Source organism: Rhinolophus sinicus, linkage group LG06 (assembly GCF_036562045.2).
Source record: "Rhinolophus sinicus isolate RSC01 linkage group LG06, ASM3656204v1, whole genome shotgun sequence".
Lineage (NCBI taxonomy): Eukaryota > Metazoa > Chordata > Mammalia > Chiroptera > Rhinolophidae > Rhinolophus > Rhinolophus sinicus.
The window spans coordinates 143,767,763-143,790,224 of record NC_133756.1 but is presented as its reverse complement, the minus strand read 5'-3'; the positions used below and the strand labels follow the sequence as shown (position 1 = coordinate 143,790,224).

Genomic DNA, 22,462 nt, shown 5'->3' with positions numbered 1-22,462 from the left:
GACTCTGGTCTTCTGGAACCCCAAGGGAAAATGGGCTCTTGAGAGCCTGCGCCTCAGGCCTCAGATCTGTGCTAGCCTGTGGGGAGGCTGGGCATAGAGACCACCCGCCTTCCCCTCTGTGAGAGACAACCAGGAGGCAGACATCCAGCAGTCTCATCAAACCCCTCGTCCTTCTACTGTCAATTGTCCAAATTCAGAACCTACTGGGAAGCTGTGTATCCTTGCGAATGCTCCCCTTCCTCCTGCCTTCGCCCTCGTCATCCCCCGGGAATTTAGAATTCTCAGTTCAGTACACTTCATGCGCTTTAGCACCCTAAAACCATGAGCAATGAGAAGTACCCACTCACAACCATGGGGTAAGGCAGAGTCTGCCAAGAGCATTCCACAGAACACTGGGGCCACGTAAGATGTTCCTTCCCAAAGTTCCACAGACAAATGTAAATTTGGGAAATGGTGTTTACTGTATTCCTTCTGTGTGTACATCCCTAATGCACATTAGTATATCAAAGGCTCTGATCAGTTCTGTCATTAAGAAACTCATCTTGTTTAATCTCCCATAAAACTAGTAATATAAAGAATGTAGTTTGGGAAAATACGGGTAAGGTATTAATTTACTGACTATATGTTATTTACCCAACAGCTATTTGATTGCTGAATCCTGGATGTACAAATACACATACATGGAGAAAACATATGCTCTTTGGTTGTTGCCAAAATTTCATAGTTAATGGTACCTACTCTTCCAATTGGCTTTACTGGGACAAAGGGGCTTTTGGTGAAGTCCAGAGGAAAGGAAAGGGAAAGGCTTCTTGTAACCTATTTTACATTCACAAAGTACTTAATGGTTTTTGCAGGATTTGCATACCCTTTTCCTCATTTGATCCTGAAACAATTTTCTCGCTGTTGCTCTCACTCTAAGGAAAGGTGTGAATGGGCAGATTTCTGGAAAGAAAATGCCCCACTCTGCTTTACTCTTTGCATCAGTATATAGTCTTATGTTTACATGGAGCCATCTACTCAAAATGTTCTGGTCAAAAACAGAGAGTGAGATTTGTATGTGCATGTGTGTCCACTCACATGACAATACCAAAAATGTTTTTGAAAGCAAGAAAGTGTCACCTGTGAGGTTGCAGCTTTAGTCTATGGAACACAATAGTCCCCATTCTGAGGATATGGATACATGGAACCTGGAAGAACAATCTTGGGGGTGGGGATTAATCAGTTGCTGAATAATGATGGCCAATCACTGCACTGAAGTATCCACCGCAAATAGTTGTCCCTGTGGGGTGGATTCGTCATCCTTGCCCATGAATCTCAGTCATGGACCAACAACAGCGCACCAAGAGCCTATGTAAGGAAAAGGACCCACAATATCTGTCTGGCTGTCTTCACGTGGCTAAATGCTCAGGTTCCTTCAGTTTTAAAATCATTCTTAAATATGGAGATATCTTAATGACCATCAAATCACTGGTTTCCCCTAGTTTCCACCTGTAAAACTTTCTGGCTCATCTAACAGACCCATTTTGAGAGGTCATGCAGTCCTGATTTAACGGGAAGGAGGAAGCTGATGAGACAAGATGGGGAAGCCAGAAACATACATGTATGATGGGTTTGCTCTTTGGTTTGGCATTTTAGAATCTTTCCGAATGATCAGAGGCTCCCAAGGTCAGCTGAACTTGAACAGGGGTGAGGTTTCTCCCACAGTTTTGGCAATGACATAGCCAGCCCTTAGTAACACTATACTGTTATGGTAAAATCATGAAGCAAATGTAGAACTCAGTAGTGTAGACATCGTATTCTTTATCTGTATTTGTTTTATAAGCTAATATTTCTTAATAAAAATCTGTGAGTAAGTAATTGAATTTGGTTAGCAAATTTGACGATAGACGAAGCAAGAGGAAATGCTTGAAACAAACTCTTTAAAAAGAGAAAAACTTGTTCTAAAAAATTTTTTTTAAAGAAATCTTTACATAAGTTAATTAGAATGGGCGGAAAAGAATTTTTATTCTTCCTGGCAGTGCTATGTTAATACTCTCATTTTAATAATTTTATTTATTCCTTTCCAGTGTCCTATAGATGGGTGATAAACAAGCTGTTAACATGCTTTTATTGTACTTGGCAAAAAATGAGAATAGTTACTGAGTAGGTAATACTACTTTCTAGTCAACTCAGGTAAATCATCTATTGCAGGAATAGATGTATATTTCTCTGTCTAGATGTATATTTATAGATGCATATTTCTGCTCTGCTAAGGCTTTCCCTTGCTGGGGTAGACTGTTGCAGTAATGGCCCCAATTTGTTCATATCTCCTTGACCAAAGCTTGGGTAGTCTCCCTCCCACAATGACTCTGGATTTGACCAGGCCTGTTGCTTTGGCCAATAGGGCAGTTGCAAATATGACACAGCAGAGACTTGAGAAGTGCTTGCATTTTGGGGTTTGTTTTCTTGCTGCTCTTGAAACCGTGTAACCACCTTCTGAGAAAGCCAGGGCTGGCCTGCTGGAGGATGAGATCATGTGTCAAGAGGTCCCAGGTACATGGCTCCCCCAGACACATCTATCATCAACAAGCCAGTCCATTTGACTGCCACCTGACTACAGGTGCACGAGTGAACCCAGCTGAGATTAGCCAAGCCTACCTCAGACCAGGACCACCACCCCGCTGAGCTCAGCCTAAACTGCTGACCCATGAAAAATCATGAGCTAAATAAATGGTGGTGGTTTTAAAACTGTTAATCTTTAGAGTGGTTTGTTGTGGAGCAATAGATAACTAATTCACATGCCCTCAAGTTTCTTTCTTACAGCAAGCTGAAATCCAGTCCGGTGTCCCTGTGCCTCTTTCTGAGGTATCAAGAGCTCCTAGGGAAAAAACATCGTTTTCCGCTTGACTGAAATACAAAAACGTGTATATTTGATACAGACAATCCTCTTCCTTCTTCCTCAGACTACTCCCTTCTTTTGACTTCTTGGATTCCACTCTTACTTTGTTCTCATGCCTTTTTGCCTGATGCTTTTTGCTCTCCTTCGCTGATTCTATTTCACTATCTGGGCCTCAGAGCATTGCCATGTCCCAAGAGTCAGTTCTTGGATCTCTTTATCTATACTTTCCTGAGTGATCCCATCCAGTCTCATAGCTTTACATAACTAAGCACTGCCACCTCCTACATTTATATTCTACCCTGGACTTCTCCTCTGAACTCCACACTCATATGGCTGAGTTCTCCACAGCTCCACTTGCATGTCTAATGGACATCTCAAGTTCAATATCCAAACTCTATCGTCCCCTACAAACTCTTCTTCTCGAGTCTTCCCCAATACAATCATAGCAAATTTGTCCCTCTCATTTCTATACTCCACAACATTCTATCAGCAAATCTTGCCAGCTCTTCCTTCCAAGTATCTCTAGAATCCAATCATGTCTCACACCACCATCTCTCTACCGGACTACTGCGACAGCCATCTCACAGGTCTGCCTGCTTCTCCTCTGCTTCTCTACAGTCTATTTTCCACACAGCAGCCAGAGTGAGCCTTTAAAACTGCGTCACATCATGTCACTATTCTCAAAGCCCTCCGATGACTTCTGATCTGTATTCACAACAAAATTCCAAGTCCTGACTTTGGTCTATAAAAGCCTGACATGATCGACTTCAGGCAACTTCTTTGACTCATCTGCTATGACTTCCTCCCTACTTCACATCTGTCTCTTTGGCCTTTTTTCACTTTGTTAAGCAAATCAAGAAGTTGCCTCCTCTGAGATGTGCACATATTGTTCCATCTGCTCGAGACGTTCTTTCCCTAGATGGCTTTGAGGTTTACATATCACTTCAGTCAGATCTTTTTCAACTGTCACTTTATCAAAGAGGCTTTCCCTGACTTCCTGTTAAAATAGCATCACGTCCCCCTCTCCATCTCTCTATCTCCTCGCCATGCTTTGGTTTTCTTCCTCATACTTATCATCACCCGACCTACGTTTCTCTGTTTATTGTCTATGTCTCCCCACCAAATTATAAGCCCCATGAAAATAGGCATTTTGTCTTGTTTACCACGGTATCGTTAGTGCCTGGCAAACAGCAAATGATCAATAAATACCTGTTAGGTGAAGGGAGGGAAAGGAGGAAGGAGGCAGGAAGGATGTAACTTTCCCCACCATTGTGGTCTCAAGGCAAGAGAGAAGGGGGTTGGCAATGGGAGTTTGTTTAGCAAGCCACAGGGCTTGCCATAGGGTTCATTACCTCTTTATAAGACTATTGCAAAGTCCTCCTAATGAGTCTCCTGGTCGGTAGCCTAACCGCTTCCATCTATTATCCACATTGCCACCTGAGTCAGCTTTCTAAATTATAGGCTGGACACTATGTCTTCCTAAGAACTTTTAGTGGTTTCCCATTGCCTAGAGCATAAAGGTCAAACTCCTTAGCCTGGCAGTTAAAACCCGCCACAGTCTTAACTATCTTCTGGTTTTATCCTTCACGACAGCCCAGCCACTGTGAATCTAAACTCCAGGGACATTCACCATTAAGTGAACATGACTGTCCCTCATCTCTCCCAGCTCTTCCAGACTGAATGCCTTTATCTCTTCTAACTTATTGACACCCCACTCACCCCTCATGCCCCATCTAAAACATAACCTCCTCCATGATGCTTTCCTTCATCAGAATTATAAGTTCATCCTCCTCTTTTTTTCCACAGCACTTTCTTCAGAATCCATGGTTGGCACCCATACGTCATGCTTGGTAATCCAGCTATTTATCTCTCTGTCTCTCCATCATGAGATCCTTGGGGTCAGGAATCAATCTTAAGCCCCTTCATCGTCCTCCCAACATCTGTCAATGTAGCCTGTTCATAGTAAAAACTCAATAAATGGTTTTTGAGCTAAAATAATAAACAATTGAGAAACTGCCAGATAAAATACAGCTACACATGCTGAATGAAAGGCATCGCTTTTAAGATAAGTTTAAAAATATACGTGTGACATCAGTGCCAAATTTATTATAATAAATACATGCTAAATCTCTGCTGTTGTGGTTGATCTGTGATATAAAACCTTACAAAAGGTGGCTCATGAGAAGCAGGTATTGGGATTCTGCTCATCTCGCATACTCTCCTTTTCAAATCTTCAAAATGAGCATAGAGGGGAATTGTTAAATAGAACAGTAGGATTAACTTGAGGGCTTTGGCTGCTCTCACCATCAATTACTTCTCTTGCTGACTTGAAGAGGCAGAAGTTGGCCCGGTCCCTACCTCTTTCTGGTTTCCGTGGATTTGGCCGTCTTGATGGTGCTTCCGTCCTGGAGGACGTCCCTTTCCTGTGAGGCAGGAGCATCTCTAACAGGGAGTGGGAGGACCACCGTCTCCTGGGTCACAGGGATGACCTCCTCGTCCGCCCCTTGCTGGCCCAGGTGCTGTTTGGCATAATCAAAGCCTTGCACAGGCTGCAAAGAGAAAACCCATTTGCAGTCATATTTCTGGCAAAGTGTGACTCTAATGGCTGCTTTAAGAGAAGACAGATGGAAAAGTGCATGTGATGGGACCATACTTAGCTTTCCAATAAACAAAAGGTAACTCAAATCTCCATCATAATTTCTGTCTCCGCAAAATCAGATTCCGTGTTAACTCCACCTAGCTAGAGAATCTCTATAGATAAGGCTTAATCAGAAAAACAAATAGACCAAACAAGATGCAAACATGTGTGTGAGAACAAACTTTGTTCAAGAATTTTAGACCACTAATTTTAAGTCTATGGCTAATTAGAAACTCTTAATTGATACGTTAAACAGGTCCTGTATCATCTTCTACCTAGGAATATTCTGTCATCACTTAACTCTTGTGCTATAACAGGCACGTGACTTTGCCAAGTTACTTGAACTCTGAACGTCAATTTTCTCCTCTGAGAAATGAAGCTATACATATCTGCTTTACTTCCTCCACCCTTGGCTATTAGAGGGGATCACAGATATGACAACAGAGGGAAAGAAACATGCTACCCCAGGAGGCAGTACAATCAATAATAACATGGAATTTATGGAATCACTATTTAATCCAGACCTTTCCCTTAAGCGGGATGGCTCTCCTATAACTCATTACTAGGAAATTAGCAAGGCTTTTATTGCACAATGTCCAAAATCCCAAGTGACTAGGGCAGCTGTGAGCAAAACCCAACAGACATCTATTAGTATCGTTCTGGCGTGTTTAAACAATTCCTGGGAGTATGTCTATTCTGCATTGCATCCCAAAGCAGCACAATACAGATTTGAGGCAGGGCAACGGTGTACTTAAGAGCCGCAGCTCCAAAAACAGATTGCCTGGATTCAAATCCCAACTCTGTCACTTATTAGCTGGATGTCCTTGGGTAAGTTACTGAAATTCCATCATCAGTTGCCTCATCTCTAAAATGGAGATAATAATAATGTAAACAGGATAAGTGTGTGTGTGATATTTAATCACCCTCAAAGGGATGCTGTGTGGATTAAATAAGTAAATTCAAGTCCAGCATTTAGCTAAGCGCCTGGCACATAGTAAGTCATTGGTCAATAATAGTCAATACTGTTTGCCTTCCTACTAAATCATAGTCCACATTAAATAGAAATCAGTGATTCTCTTCGAGAAAATACGGGGATGAAACTCAATCTCTACCATTTGGGTTCTATCAGAACTTGATACGATCAGAAGCTCTTCATTCAGCAGCTAATGTAGCTGCAAACAGCCAGAGTTCACAGTCTAGGACTGTGGCTCAACCTGTCACATCCTGCTCTCATGTCTCAGACAGAATGGAGTTTTGTTGTTAAACCCAGCAGAGCTTCCTATTTTAAGCTGTCTGTAGTTTTGCTGTAGACAGTTCCCCCAATTCCGTGGGACACTCACTCTGACAAGTGGACTCACCCCTCCCTCTTCTCTGAGACACTCACACTCTGACCCACGAGGTAACCTCTGACATTCTACGCCAGGATCTGGGAATGTGCTTCTGAAATAGTGTTTCTCTGTTAATTACCCTCCCCTACCTTGGTGCTACATGAAACAGAATGGAGCTTTGGGTGACTTGATAACGTTTCTAGAATACTAAATTGTCTGCTCCTCCTACAACCAATTGGTTATCAACTAGATTCAACTGAAATGTTTTCAGAAACTGACCTCTTCTCTCCCAGTCCACTGTTTTATTGACTCCTGCCTTGGTCTTGCTGCTTCTATTGTACTCCTTTCCAGACTCACCCTTGATAAGCCTCCATAGTTATCTCCCTTAAACCACTCCAGGTCATGAAAAATGTTTCATGGCACCCAAACTCCTTGGCACATTCTGGCTGAAACTACCTGCCCAGCCTCATCTCCTATTGGTCCCTTTCCCACAATATCCCCATGCCCTCATTGTCTTATTCAGCTTTGTTCCAACTATAATTGTTGAGTGCTGGCATGTGCCAGGGACTGTGCTTGTTGCTGGGAATAAATGTGAATAATAACCGGCCCCCTCCTACCCTCAAGGAGCTCCCAGTTTCAGCTTCACTTGATATTACTGGTACAGTACCAAACACATTACGTACACTTGTCATTTCAACCTCACTACAGTTCAAGGAGGTAGGTATTATTATGATTCCCCATTTTAAAGACGAAGAGACTGAGGTTTACAGAGGTTAAGCAACTTCCCCAGGCTCACATAGCTGTCCTGCGGTGGAGCCAGCAGCAGAACAGGTAACCACAGCTGGTGATTCTGCCCACGGCCTTCTTTTCCTTCTGCAGCCTGCCTCTTGGTTGGGCATCTCCTCCCGTACTTGGCCTCATGTCTGCGCTGAGACTCCTGGTGTGTCAGCAAGGAATTGGAAGTCTCCAACGGCAGCTAAGATTTCCCAAGAACCTAGTGACGAGGACAAGCTGTCTCTGGTCCTCTCCCTCTCCCCCTCACTCTCTCTGGCTTTGGCTCCTCACCCTCCACACTGGGTTGAAGTTATCTGCTGGATACTGCAGGGGACTGGGTGGATGACGGGTGAAAAGAAATAGAGACATTAAGGAATTAGAGGCTTAAAAGGTGGCCATTGTTATTAGGTTAATAACAACCTCTGCAGATGGTCAGTACTTAGAGCCTGCAAAACACTGACGCCTCATTTTGTCCTCTCAACAACCCCAGGAAGTAAGCAGGGCAAACATCATGGTCTTCCTTTTACAGGTGAGAAATCAAAAGCTCAAAAAGGTTCAGTGACTTGCCCGGGATCACACAGCTAAGTGGTGAAAGACTCAAGACTCATCCCTGACTCTTCTGACTGACAGGGTAGGGGTCCTTCAACCTTCAACTTGAAAATTACCTGAGATTAACTAATTGCCCATTGGACATACACTATGCCCCTCAATCCCATTAATACATCACATGAAGTATCTATAGTTACTTCAATGAGTTTTGTAAAATTATCAAATCAAAATAATCTCCAGTAATTTCAAAGGTACCCAGATATTTTAAGAATAAAGCATGTGCAATAAAAACCAACTTGTATATAATATTTATTATATACCTGATATAGCTCAAAGTAATTGATATAAGTCACTTAATCCCACAATAACCTATAAGTGAATGCTGTTATCTCCATTTCACAGATGGGAAAATTAAGGCAGAAAGAAGTTAAGTGCAGGTCATACAGATAGTATTTGAGAAAAAAGAAATAGTTGGGTATCTTTGGGGGTAACTGACCTGCCTGAGCAGTGGGTCATGCCAACCAACCACTGCAGGCCCTCCAAGCTCCTTCTGCATCTGAATATGGCCCTAACTAGTGTCTCATAAGGTTGTCTGTTCCAGGAAGCCATGTTCTCTTCAATTATATGAAAGGAAAAACTGGGAAAAGGCTGTGAATTCAATGAAAAAGAGTAAAGGGAAGTGAACTGGGAAGAAAGGAAGTGACAAAGGCATAGCACCTGACCCTGCTGCATTTATCATCTTCTCAACATGCTACCTGCAGAAGCCCAACTGACAACAATGGTAACAGGATTCCATCAGTGGTACCTTGTCTCTGAGGAGGGGTACGGGCGTGCACATCCTGGCCTCAGCTCCCAGGAAAGCCATACTCACCTTCTCTTGGCATGTTAAGTCTATTACTGAGTCTCAGCAAAGATCCCCGGTAATGTCCTCTGGCACTGCAGCCTGCGTTCTAAAGAGGCAGTGATGTCCCAAGAGACCAGGAGGCCACCCTCCTAGTCTGTGGAGTGGTGGTGAAGGCTAACTTTTTCATTCCGCCTCATCCCTTGATGTGAAATGAATTCTGCTCACACACACAGATTGTGAGAAGTGATGCAGGCGGCTCTCCCCTGGCAAACACTGCAGTGTCCCTGGGTTGCAACAGCAGCAGACTGCAGTAAGAAAGAGGCAGTTCCACCCCGCTGGTTTCCCATGATAAAAGGGCTTTGGAAATCAAAGTGCGTAGCCCAGCCTCATTGAGGGAGACAACAGCCAGCGTCACCAAGCACAAGTGAATTTAATCATCTCATGGAACCTAAATTTGCTTGATTTGCAAACTCAGTCAGGTACCTCTCAAAGCACAATGCATCGGATAGAAACATATAAAGGGGGCTATGAGAACCCACAAACATGAATCTGTTCCAGCTTCAGATAGTTTTCAAACCAGAAACTATGCTTAAATCATGTGCTGGCCAACTAATCTTGGCAAATTAATAAAGTTTTGGCTGAATCTGTAACACAAAGATGGCATTTATGACCTCTGTGTAACATGTTTTGCATTCCTGGACTGGGCTGCAGTTAGATTCCGGTGATTACTGCTATGTCTGAAAGGCTCAGGTTGTAACTAAGCTAAGATGGAAATGAAATACCCGTTCCTGGAACAGCTTCATTTTTCACTGCTTGCGTAATTACCAACATCATGCTGTGTCTGGGAAGCAGGTGGCTTTGTGTCCAAAGAAACAACATTCTTTGGGGCTTGGCTCTTCAGTAGAGAGTGTCTAATCACGCTGCAGCTTTTCAACAGGTGAGTCGGTTTACTAAACAATAAAATTCATTTGATTTCTTCTGCTAAAGCGAGGTGTGATCACCCACTAAGAACAAGGCATGCGTAACTTCCAGCAAGGATTATCTCCGTGACACACATTCCAGTGGACATGAAATTTCATTCACTGCACAGGTCGTTTCTGCACAGGTGGACAAAGCTCAGACGGTCAGAGCTGGAAGAGGATTCTACCTGAGAAGCTCAGGGTGCAGAGAGGCGTATAAAGTAGAAAAAGCCCAAACACTCAGACAGGGGCCTGAGACGCTCCTCTGTTGAGAGTTGAGAATTATGTGACTTTGGACAAGTCCCACAGTCGCTCTTCCATTTGGGTTCTGTGGGGACAGAGTCCCAGAGAGCAGTTTCCAGGCGCTCGGCTTCACGTGGAAAGGTGCTGGCTCGGGTAGTAGATGGCCGTCAGCTGCGGCTAATTGACCATCAGCTGTAACCAGTTAGCCAATTAGCCACAGATATAACTGCCGCAGCTGCGCTGGGGAGTCGAGTCGAGAGTTAGTCAGTTGGTTGGCAGGCAGAGAAGCGGACAGCAGGTCGCACGTTGTGTGACTCCAGCCTCCAGTGAGCTTATAGTGGTGTGACTCCCCTACCTATGGCTCCGTGGGTGTTCCTTTTTGGCCTCACCATGTCCTGCGTTCTTATGTGGGGAGCAGGACTAGAGGCCTCGCAGGCTGCCTTGCACGACAAATGGCACAGTGAGCAGGGTCTCCTGCACGACAAATGGTGCAGGGAGCAGGGTCTCCCACATGACAGGTTCCTTAGCAGTAAAATGAAAATAATACAACCTGTCCTGACGATGACTGACCCCATAGGACTGCTGTGGTGAGCAAATGAGGTGACAGACCTAGAAGAGCTCAGCAAATTGTAAGGCATTATTATTATTATTTTAAATTTTATTGGGGAATAGTGGGGAATAGTGTGTTTCTCCAGGGCCCATCAGCTCCAAGTAGTTGTCCTTCAGTCTAGTTGTAGAGGGCGCAGCTCAGCTTCAAGTCCAGTCACCATTTTCAATCTTTAGTTGCAGGGGGCACAGCCCACCCTTCCATGCGGGAATTGAACCGGCAACCTTGTTGAGAGCTCACGCTCTAACCAACTGAGCCATCCAGCAGCCCCAGTAAGGTATTATTTAAACATGGGGTATCACAGGTTATTATATTTCCTTCAGGGACTACCATGAAGGGAGCTATGTGACTAGAAAATGAGCCTTCAGAATTTCCTCAGTGTATTCCCCTCCCAAGTAAACAGAGGGAGCAGGGCAGACGTGTAGAGACTATGGAGAGCGGATGGGGCTCCCAGCTGCATCGGAGCCACTGAATTGGAGTTTGACAGCTGGCTGTCCAAGGCGCTGCAGCTTGCCCACCATGGCAGCCTTTGAAGATAAGCCACTGCAAGGAGGAAAATTTTGAGGGTCTAGTGTGCCCCCAAAGAGCCCTGTGTTATGGGTCAAGAGAACTGGCTCTAACATCAGTTATAGTTTTTACAAGCTGTGTGAGCTTGAAGGAGTCACTTCTCTGCAAAAGGAGGGTGTCAGATTAGATGACCACTCAGGCCCCTTTTGGGTCTACCTAGCTCCTAGTTTTCTGTGCCTCAGTTTCCTCATCTGTAAGATCAGGGCCCTTCCTCAAAGGGTTGCTGTGAGGATTAAGTGAGTTGCTACACGTAAAGCACTTAGAAGCACTTATGGCAAAGAACGAGCATTAGATAAACATTAGCTATCATGTCCTGATTATAAAAATAAAGTGTACAACGAGGTGACTATACTGAACAACACTTGAATCGTTCCCTTAAAAATGGCTAAAATGGTAGATTTTGTTATGAATATTTCACTATAATTTAAAAAATATTCAAACACAAGTTAATACATAAATGTTCTCCTTCTACATGAGGGCTCAGTGGGATGTTTCTGAAGGCTCTGGCAGTGGCCTCGAGAGCCGAGAGCAAAGGCGGCAGAACCTCAGTGGTCTGGCCCCCTGACCCTCTTCGCCCACTTCCACCGCATACCTTTGCTCTCTGAGGCAGGTTCATCACGGTGTCCGGCTTGAAGTCGTTCTTGTTCTTGCGGCAGAGCACGGCCGTGATGATGATGATGATGACCGTGACCACGGCAATGGGCGCCAGCACGGCCGCGATGATCCACAGGTTGTTGGGTGGGTTCTTCACCACGGCTGTGGGAAAGAGCCAGCGGGAAGCACGTGACAAGGAGCACTGGAAAGGGGGAGGCAACCCGGAGATAAGTCCCCCCCCGTCCCAAGTCACGAGATGGGTAAGAGGGTTTAAGGTCAGAAAGGCTCTTGCCTTGGGCAAGTTACTCAAGGTCTCCAAGCCTCCGTTTTCTCATCTGTAAAATGGGGTGGACACTTGGTGAGGCATCAGTGAGACAAGATACAGGTGGTGCTTTGGTAGGGGCTCACTCAACACTCGCCCTAGTTATTATTACTAAGAGGAAGAGGAGGAAGATGGATCCGGATCCATTTTCCTCACTGGTGATGTCAGGAGTCAAAAGAGAAGAGAGAAGAAATCTGAGGATTAGAGTGGTGCTGGAGTCAGGAGGCAAAGGCCTCAGGGTGAGGACTCTAAATATTGTAGTGAAGCCTCTGAGTAAGCAATGATTAAAATGTCACCAAATGGAGGGACTTCCCCACCACCTTCCCAAATGGCTGGCTGAGGAAGCTGGAAATGCCTCTGTCTAATCAAAAAGATCAGGCTATTCTCAGAGCCTGAGTAAAGCAAAGAGGAAGCAAAGCCTCAGTCCGTAGGAAGAATGTGCTATTAGAACTGTAAGTGCCTCCAGAGGGTGGGGCTGGAGGTAGTTAATCTGCAAAGGGCAACAGGATGAAAGTCATGTTCCATATCATGGTGGGGGTGGCGTTACACAGGTATCCACATTTGTCAAAACTCCTCAAATTATATACTTGAGATCTGTATATCTAACTGCATGTAAATTTTACCTAAAAACACCACCAACAAGTATTGAACTCTAAGCAATGATGTGCATGCTAAAGTGTTTCAGGTCAAAGCCTACTGATGTTTGCAACTTACTTTGAAATGCATCAGAAAATAAGGAATTAACGTGCGAATGGAGGGATACACAGATAAACAGATACGTGATAATAAAAATATAGTAAAACGCTAATTGTGGAATCTAGGTGGTGGGAACATGCGTGTTCACTGTATAATTCTTTCAACTTTTTGATAAGTTAGGTTAGGAAAATGTAAGAAAAAGCCTCCAGGGGTGGCCAGTTAGCTCAGATGGTTAGAGCGCAGTGCTCTTAACAACAAGGTTGCCGGTTCGATCCCGACATGGGCCACTGTGAGCTGCGCCCTCCACAGTTAGCTTGAAACAACTACTTGACTTGGAGCTGATGGGTCCTGGAAAAACACGCTAAAAATAAAATAAAAGTTTAAAAAAAAAAACACGAAACAGCCTCCAACATGAGGTGGATAAGTGTCCCCGTGATCACTGGTGAAGAAGCTTGGAAAACACTTCAGTCCAATCAAAAGGACCGATATGTTCTTAGAACTGGAGTAAAGAAAATTATAACAAAAGCAATTGTCTGTAGAAATGAAGTTATTGGAAGGGACTTGTCCATGTGCCCCAAATAGCAGATGTGGGTAATCTGGATGGATGGCAGGTCTACCCTGGTGGACCAGATGGCCACAACTGGCTGTTTCGGCTTGGTGACACCCAAGTACCAAGTTCTCTTTCTCCCACTCCCGAGATGATCGCATAGACTCATGGCTTTGAATACCATCTGTGCTCTGAGGATGCTCATTTATACGTCTCCAGCCTTTACCCTGAACCCTTAGATTCTTATATCCAATTGCCTCCCTCCCTCCCTTCCTTCAGGGCTCTGAACAAGTATCACCCTGTCTGTGAGGCCTTCCTTGTACCTTATATAAAATAACAATCCTTGCCCCTGGCACTCTCCATCCCCCTCATTCGACTTCATTTTTCTCTAAAGCAGTGCTTCTCGAACTTTAATATCAATGACATGGGAATCTTGTTCAAATGGGGGTTCTGATTCTGTGGGTTGCAGTGGGGTCTGAAATTCTGCCTTTGTAACAAACTACCAAGTGGTGTCCATGCAGCAGGCCCCCATGCAACATTTGCAGTGGCAAAGCTCTGAAGCATTTATCACTATCTGGAATGATTCATATGTATTTGCTTATCGTTTGTCACACTCCACCCCCACCCCCTGCTGCCCCTCCATTAGAAGGTACACGCTAAGAGGACAGGAAATGTTTTGTCTCTTATTCTCTGCTGCATCTGCAGGGCCCAGAACAGGGCCTTGCACATAATAGGTGCTCAATTAAAAGTTGAATAAAGATATAAATGAACTACCGTTATTCCTGTTGCAAGTATGCTCCCCATACAGTTTTTCATACAGGAGAGAGGAGTGGACAGTTAAAAGGAGAAGTACCACCTCCTTGGTAGTTCTAGTCCATATTTTAAATTAATATACTGCCAATCTGGTTTCTATAACAATCTCTTGTAAGTCTGGTTAACATGGGTTAATTCTCCTGATCCTGTTGACTCTGATGGCTCTTAAACCGACAAACCTGAGGACCAGACTCTGGAATATAAAGATGCTACAGGTAAGTAAGTGCCACATAGTGAGGACCCGCCTGAGGAGCCAGCCCGTCTCTCTCTCTGGGACTTCAACCACCCCAGTTCAACTGGTACCTTAGCCACGATCTGCCTCTCATCAGCCAGCACTTGGATCTGGAGTGCTACATTAGTACAAAAGAACTTTTCCCAGTTTTTATCAATTGGCGATTAATCACATTATTAACTTCTGAAAACAGCTCATTAGATAATGTGATTCTGTTGACATTAAACATTTAATTGCCGCTGCTTTTAGTAGTTTGGTATTTATATGTGAGTTTTATGCCAGTAACATTTTTTAAAGCTTAGAACTGCTGTGAAAAACATCAACATGGTTCTTTTTGGCTATGCTATTCTATCCTGATAGAGAAAAATTTATAGCGTATCAGAACACGATACCCTAAATATATGCCTACTGTTTTTCATTAGCAAGAATGAAATATTTACATGTGTTCTGCTATTACTCAGCATTATTGTTTTGGTTGATGTGGTCCTTCTTGGTGCTCTCTGTAAAATCCCTTCACTTCTATTGAAATGGGGAGAGAATAGATTTATCTTATGTACCTTAATAAATTCATTTGACAGTGGTCAAGGCAACAGTAAAATTAGGTCAACTGAAGTCATCCAAACCCAATACAGTCATTGGCATAATGCTCTAAAACTACAAAGTCATGGAAGAGGTGAAAAGGAACAAGTGGTTATTTAATTTGCAAAAATTTCAGTAGAGGAAGGACAGGAAAAGGAGACAACACGTGCTGAGTGTCTACTGTGCGTTAGGCTCTTGGCCCAGATGCCCTTCTGACGCCCAACTTGCAGGCGAGCAAACTGAGCCCCAGGGAGGTTAGAGGTTTTTATAAAAGGTCATTTCTCTGAAATACATAGTTAAGTTAGTTCTGAGTTAACACATGATGCATAGAAATGCAAGGTGTGTGAGCGTATACACACACACACGCACACACATGCATACACACAAGGTATTTGTCAGAAAGAACAAAGTCAAAAGAGCCATATAAACTAAGAATAAATTATTCTCATGTGGAACAATTGTTAAAAGGAGAAGAAATCCATTCAAAACAGTTTCCAGCTCACATTTTGTGACTGTCAAAACATCAGAGTTTATGACTGGTGTGAGTAGACACAGAAGAGGGTCTAGCCCAGGCCTGGGAGCTGGTGACTGCTCAGGCCACGTCACTGTCCTGCCCAAACCCTCCAGTGGCTGTCATCTCATTCACAGTACAGCCCATGACGCTTATGTGATTGTGGTCCCTCATTGCACCTGTGACCTCATCCATCAGTGATCTCCTCGCTCGGTCTCAAACTTCCCCGTCCCTGGCCTAGAACCTGGTGCCTAGACATGTTGGTCACTCAAAGGTTACTTCCTCAGTGATCATCTTCTTGACACCCTCTCCCCAACAATTTAGAATCACAGCCATTATCTCCTGGACATCCCCTAGCCCTTCCCTGCTTAATTTTTCTCCTTGGCAATAAGCATCTAACGTATTATTTATTTTGTTTATTTGATCTGCCCACTCAGGAATGTGAGCTCCACGAGGGCAAGGGTTTTGTCTGATTCATTCAGTGCCATATTTCCGTGCCTAGAAAAGTGTCAGGCACATAATAGATGCTCAAAACACATTTGTTGATGGAATGAATGAGTACAAGTTCCTTTCACCAAAGGGTCAGTCTATTGCTTTCTGTAAGTGACATTTTTGAGATAAATGCCTGATGGCCATGTGAGGTAAAGCCATTCTTGCTCTGATCAGCTTCAATACAGGGAGAATTTTCCCTATTCCACCAGCTGGATAAAAGCTCTGAAGGGCCTCTTACTCCAAATCCTGGAGCAGATGAAAATCTCGTTGGAAACTCAGGAGCTTCTTTAGAAGTCACTGCTGTCATTACTCAGAGGTGGCGTGGCTCAAGTGGGCATTGCATACTCTGTCATAGGGTGCTGAATGTAGGGCGCTGCACGTAGGGAGCTAGCTACATGTAGGACGCTGCACACAGGGAGCTGCACGTACGGCACTGCACGTAGGGAGCTACATGTAGGACGCTGCACGTAGGGAGCTGCACGTAGGGAGCTACATGTAGGGCGCTGCACATTGGCCCCAGAACCAGTGATTTAGAAGATACTGGAACACACAGAACACTAACACCCTCCCTTCAGAGGAACAAGGTTCCTTGAGGGCTGAGGTTAGGAAAGTTGTTGGAATTCCAGCCTGGATCTCAGGAGAGAGGTTAAAGTTAACACCATAGAGTTTGAGAATGCTATAGATATAGGTTAGAGTTAAAATCCCAGAGAAAATTCTCGTGTCTGGGGAGAGCAGAGCTAGAGGACAGCTTAAACCTACATAATTTTACTAACCAACGTCACCCCAATACATTTAATAAAAACATAACTCTGTTCCTCCTCTTCATTGGTCTTAGCGTTTTCCTCACCTGATCCTGGGCAAAGAGGCATTTCCCAGGGTCTGTCCTCTAGCTCTACTCTCCCCAGACACTAGAATTTTCTCTGGGATTTTAACTCTAACCTATATCTACAGTAGTCTCAAACTCTGTAGTGTTAACTTTAACCTCTCTCCTGAGATCCAGGCTGGAATTCCAACAAGTCTCCTAACCTCAGCCCTCGATACTTTATCAGCACCCCCTTGATATCCCAATAGCACCCCTTAATATCTCATCACTTTAAACTCAACATGGCCCAGACTGAATAAATTATCTTCTCCCTTCTAAAAATGCTTCTCCTCTCCAATCCCCTTTGTATTTTCATTAATAGCACCGTATTCTCTAAATTAGATGGGTTCATAATCTTTAAATCACCTTTCCTTCTTCATTCCGTCTTTCCTTTAGTTCTTCTACCTTATGGAGAAATGAGACTTTCATCTACCACTTAACAAGTGCTTAACACATGTCTCATGATTGCACTAAGCCCTTTACATGCAATAATTATCTCATTTATTCCTCCAACTAGCATTATTAGGTCTTTATATATATATATATGTTCATATATTTATGAAACCATATATATAAAACCATATATGAGGTCTGACAATTTAGTTCACGAACTTTGTTGCAATGATGTTGCTAACCTTTTTTGGTATCAGAGTGATTAGTCATTATGAATTTGTACCAACTGGACAAACAGTTAACCAAGTTTACTATTTGGGAGTGCAGAAAAGCCTGCGTGAAAAAGTTAGACGACCTGAACTTTTTGCCAACAATTCATGGTTCTTGCATCACGACAATGCAGCAGCTCACATGGCATGTCTGTGAGGGAGTTTTTAGCCAGTAAACAAATAATTATATTGGAACACCCTCCCTACTCACCTGATCTGGCCCCCCATGACTTCTTTCTTTATTGGAAGTTAAAGGAAATTTTGAAAGGAAGATATTTTGATGACATTCAGGACATCAAAGTAACATGATGACAGCTCTGATGGCCATTCCAGAAAGAGTTCCAAAATTGCTTTCAAGGGTGGACTAGGCGCTGGTGTGGGTGCGTAGCTTCCCAAGGGGAGTACGTCGAAGGTGACCATAGTGATATTCAGCAATGAAGTATGTAGCCCTTTTTCTAGGATGAGTTCTCGAATTTAATTGTCTGGCCTCATGCATGTGAGTGTGTGTGTGTACAACTATATATATGTGTGTGTGTGTATATATATATATATATATACATATATATATATGTATATATATATACATATATATGTAATATATGTATATTATATATATATATGTAACCACTTTGCAGATGAGGAAAATGAAGGTCAGAGAGGGTCATTCATTTGTCTCTGAACTCCATAGCAAGAAAGTGGAAGAGCGGGGACATGAATTCAGGTCTGTCTTATTGCAAAGGCTCTGCTCTCAACTGCTCTGCTTTAGTACCTTCCAACCATGGGCCTCCCTCAGGGCCTGGAGGAGGCATTTTGCAAAGGTCGGTCCCTTCCTTCACAAGAATAGAGCCAGGCAGTAGCTGAGGCTGGATATTCAAAGATAAATGAGACGTAATACCTGCTTTTAAAGAGTTCATGAGAGAGAGAGAGAGAGAAAACAACTCATTTGCTCGATGTGATAAGGGCAATGGAAGCCCCTGGAACTAAGGGAGATTGGTGGACAGCTCTGCTTCAGGGGTTGAGGAAGGCTTCAGAACAGGAAATGTGAGGAATGAATACTCCTGTGTGGTTAAAACATTAGATATGAAAGAGAGAAAAGTAAGTGGTTTGCTGGAAAAGTAGACCAGAGACAGATTGGGAAGGGACCTGGACATTTGTTGAGTACCTGTTGTGGAGGCCTTGGAAGACCCATTTTAAGGAGTTCTGGTTTTATTTTGTGGCCAACAGAGAGTCACCAAGAATTTACAGTGGGGTAAAGACAGTCTATTCAATAAATGGTGCTGGGAAACCTGGACAGACACATGCAAAAAAAATGAAGCTGGACCACCTCCTCACACCATATACAAGAATAAATTCAAAATGGATTAAAGACTTAAATGTAAGATCTGAAACCATAAAATTCCTAGAAGAAAATATGGGAAGAAAGTTTACAGACATTACCCGGAGTAAGATTTTTACTGATATATCCCCTGGGGCAAGGGAAGTAAGAGAAAAATTAAACATGTGGGATTGCGTCAAACTAAAAAGTTTTTTCTCAGCAAAGGAAACCATCAATTAAACAAAAAGGGATTCTACTGAATGGGAGAAGATATTTGCCCATGATATATCTGATAAGGGGTTAATATCCCAACTTTATAAAAAACTCACTCAACTCAACTCCACAAAAAGCAAACAACCCAATTAAAAAATGGGCAGAGGACATGAAGTAATATTTTTCTAAAAAGGACACACAAATGGCAAACAGACATATGAACAGACATATGAAAAAATAATTTTTAAAAGGAGTAGATGTAAGATCAGAATCCATGTGTTATTACAATGACTCTAATTACACTGCGGATAGTACATTAATGGCAAAATGACTGAGGTTGAGTCATTTGAGAAGCACCTACAAAGTCTAAGACGAAATAATGATGAAAGGGAGAAAAGGAAATAGCTTTGTGGGTGGTTATAGAAGGGAACTGAGAGGACCAAGTGGATCTGAAGGAAACAAAGAAAGGAGGTTGAGGGATCGCAGCTCTGGAGTCAGGCAGAACAGGGTCTGGATCCTGGCTCTCTGAATTGTAGTTAAGCCTCTGGGTCACCCCTTGATGATTCCTGGACACTCATTTCCAGAAGATTCTATGCATCTTCTAATCTCATATGATCTCTCTCCTACCTGTGCTCTGCTCCCCATCAACACGATCAGCAAAGTCCCCTTAGTGTCAACCACTCCTCCTGATACTCCATTCACCTCTCGCTCTAAGTAAAGCCAGCTGTCCCTTTTCTGCCCCCTGCCAAGTACCACAAGGCCTAGAGCAGAAGTGAGGAGGCCGCGGAACCGATAGGTCAAATTAGAGGAGGGGAAGATAATGAGCCAGGTAAAGAGCCCCAGTGAAGGGCAGGGGTCATCTGGGGACCTAGAGGGGACTGCAGCGAGGAGGGAGGGGGCCGCTTCAAAGGATCTGGGATTTTGAAAGGATAGAAGAAATGTTTTGGACATAGCAGTGAAACCCAAGGAGGAGGGAAGCCCTGGCAATCTTATGGTATTTCTCCAATCAGTCTGCTGATTCTCAGTGTGTATTACTGCACCCTGGATCAAATACCCCACACACAATCTCATTCTCAGCTGCCAGCTTCACTCCATCATGCCCTGAGAAAGCAGAAACAATCACAGAAAATATCCTTACGTTTCATTACCAAACGTACCACTTAACTGGCACCCACACGCCATACTCTGCTTCCTTCCCAGTGCAAAAGTATGAGCCGTCCCCACTCCTCGCTGAGTTTGACCTTCATCCACTGAAGGACTTCACTCTCACCATTCTCATCTCTCTCTTCAGCATCATCAACTTCTCCTTTTCTATTACAGTAACCCATCCATAGTATCTCCCATGTGCCCCTCCAGTGACTGCTGACAGATTAACCTCCCTAAATAATGGGTTGTTCCAATGACACTTCTCTCCTGCTCAGAAATCTCCAGCAGCCCCCCATAGCTAGTCACATCATGTACAATCAATCTCCTTCCCCAGCCACCTAAGGCCTGAATCTCCCGAGCAATACACCTCTAATCCTATCAACTCCTCCTCGTGTTTCTGTACTCCAGGCAACTTGAATTCCTTGTTTTTCAAACGCATCTGGTACTTTTCATTTGCATTCTTTTCCTCATGCTCCTCCCTCTTTCTGGAATATACACCTTTCCTCTCCCTCTGCCGAAATCTTAGCATGTAATACAGTTAAGAACACACATCTCAAGTCAGGCAGACCCAATTTCATATCTTGGTGACCTAAGTACTAGTTCTGTGATACAGAGCAAGTTAGTTAACTTTTCTCAGCTTCGGTTTTCTCATCTGTAATTTGGGGCTGACTCAAGCTGCCCCAATGAGAGGAGAAAGTGAGAAAAATCTATGTAATACAATGAGCACAGTAGCTGCCTTGGGGGACTGTATTCAAAGAAGCAGCTATTGTTTTTAATATCCTTTCTCTGTTCACTGTTTCTGAATGCCCCTTCTGTCAACCCCTGTATCACACAGCCTCCTGGTAGCATTTTCCTGCAGTCCCGTCCTTTGTGTCTACACTAACTTCCTCTTTGCTCCTTGAAACCAAGGACCGGATCGTACCCACTTCTGTATGTCCTCCAACACCAAGCACAGTTCATGTAGGACTGTATAATTGCTTACTGAATCAAATGATCTTTCATTCCCCAGCAGAAAAAATATGATCTCAGCGATGGTGATTTTTCTACCTATTCACTAGACTATACTGAGGAGGAAAAATGGGTAGGACTTGGGGCAAAGCGATATCATTACCGTCATTCTAATATCCAAAACATATCCCTTGACCAAAGCCTATTGCTTCAAACAACACAGGAAACAGCTGATTGATTTGAGAACCTTCCAGAACAAAAATATGTTTAGCTCTCAGTCCATTAACAAGAGTTTGGGGAATCACTTTGACGTGCAGGAAACATTGAATAGTGTTAAAAATAATGAATGGAAAGGCTCTGCCCTTACGGTCAGCTTGCAGAAGGACAACATGATGCAGGGTCAAGGCCATCCTTTGGGAGTCAATGGTGCTTAGAATCTTGGCAGCTGCAGTCCCCAGCAGAGGCTTCCCGTTGTACAACGTGTAGTAAGTCAGCTCCGCTGGGTCCTTGGGTCCCGGCACCCGCTGCATCTTCACCATCTTTTGGAAAAAAAGAGGCCATGTTTATAGGGCAACTTGCAAAGACCTTGCAATCACCCATGCGATCCACGGTTCTCTCCCGAGTGCTGAAGCCTTCCGTGGCCAAGTGGACCCACAGGGTATATTTTAGACATCCGCTTTAATGTACCTCTGTATCGCCACAACCTCAAGAAGCCCTGCCATCACCGGAGGGAGAGACAGGGAGGAGAAAAAGGTTCTGAAAATATGGACATCTGGAAAGCACAGTGTGACACTGGAGAAGAAAATGCTGAAATGGTGATGTCTTCCTGCCTCCAGAGAACTCTGGCCTCATTTGAAAATAGGCCTCCACATTAATTCAGGGCATGTTAGGTTATTCTCAAACAAGATTTCTAATTTCAAATTCCTGCAATTGCTGGAGAGGAAAAAAAAAAGAACTTATATGTTTGTAATTCAAAAGATTCTGTTAACAGCCATAACTGGAGATTCAAAGTTCTTTTTCTAAAATAACCTTTGTTGCTTTTCCAATCTGTACAAGTTACACATATTCACTACAGAAAATTTGAAAATGCAAAAAAGCATCCCAAACCCAAAACGCTTTGTTTATAATAGCTAAAAATTTTAA

General features: G+C 43.6%; 1 protein-coding gene across 1 annotated transcript in view; it reads right to left on the bottom strand.

Annotated features, from left to right (window-relative positions):
* KIAA1549L (KIAA1549 like) overlaps positions 1-22,462 on the bottom strand; it is a 251,388-nt gene that overhangs the window by 56,231 nt on the left and 172,695 nt on the right. The window contains exons 11-13 of the mRNA XM_074337085.1: positions 21,687-21,858; positions 11,980-12,143; positions 5,237-5,427 (exon numbers count right to left, since the gene is read on the bottom strand). Coding sequence (XP_074193186.1) covers positions 5,237-5,427; positions 11,980-12,143; positions 21,687-21,858 — 527 coding nt within the window. The remainder of the gene's footprint in view (positions 1-5,236; positions 5,428-11,979; positions 12,144-21,686; positions 21,859-22,462) is intronic.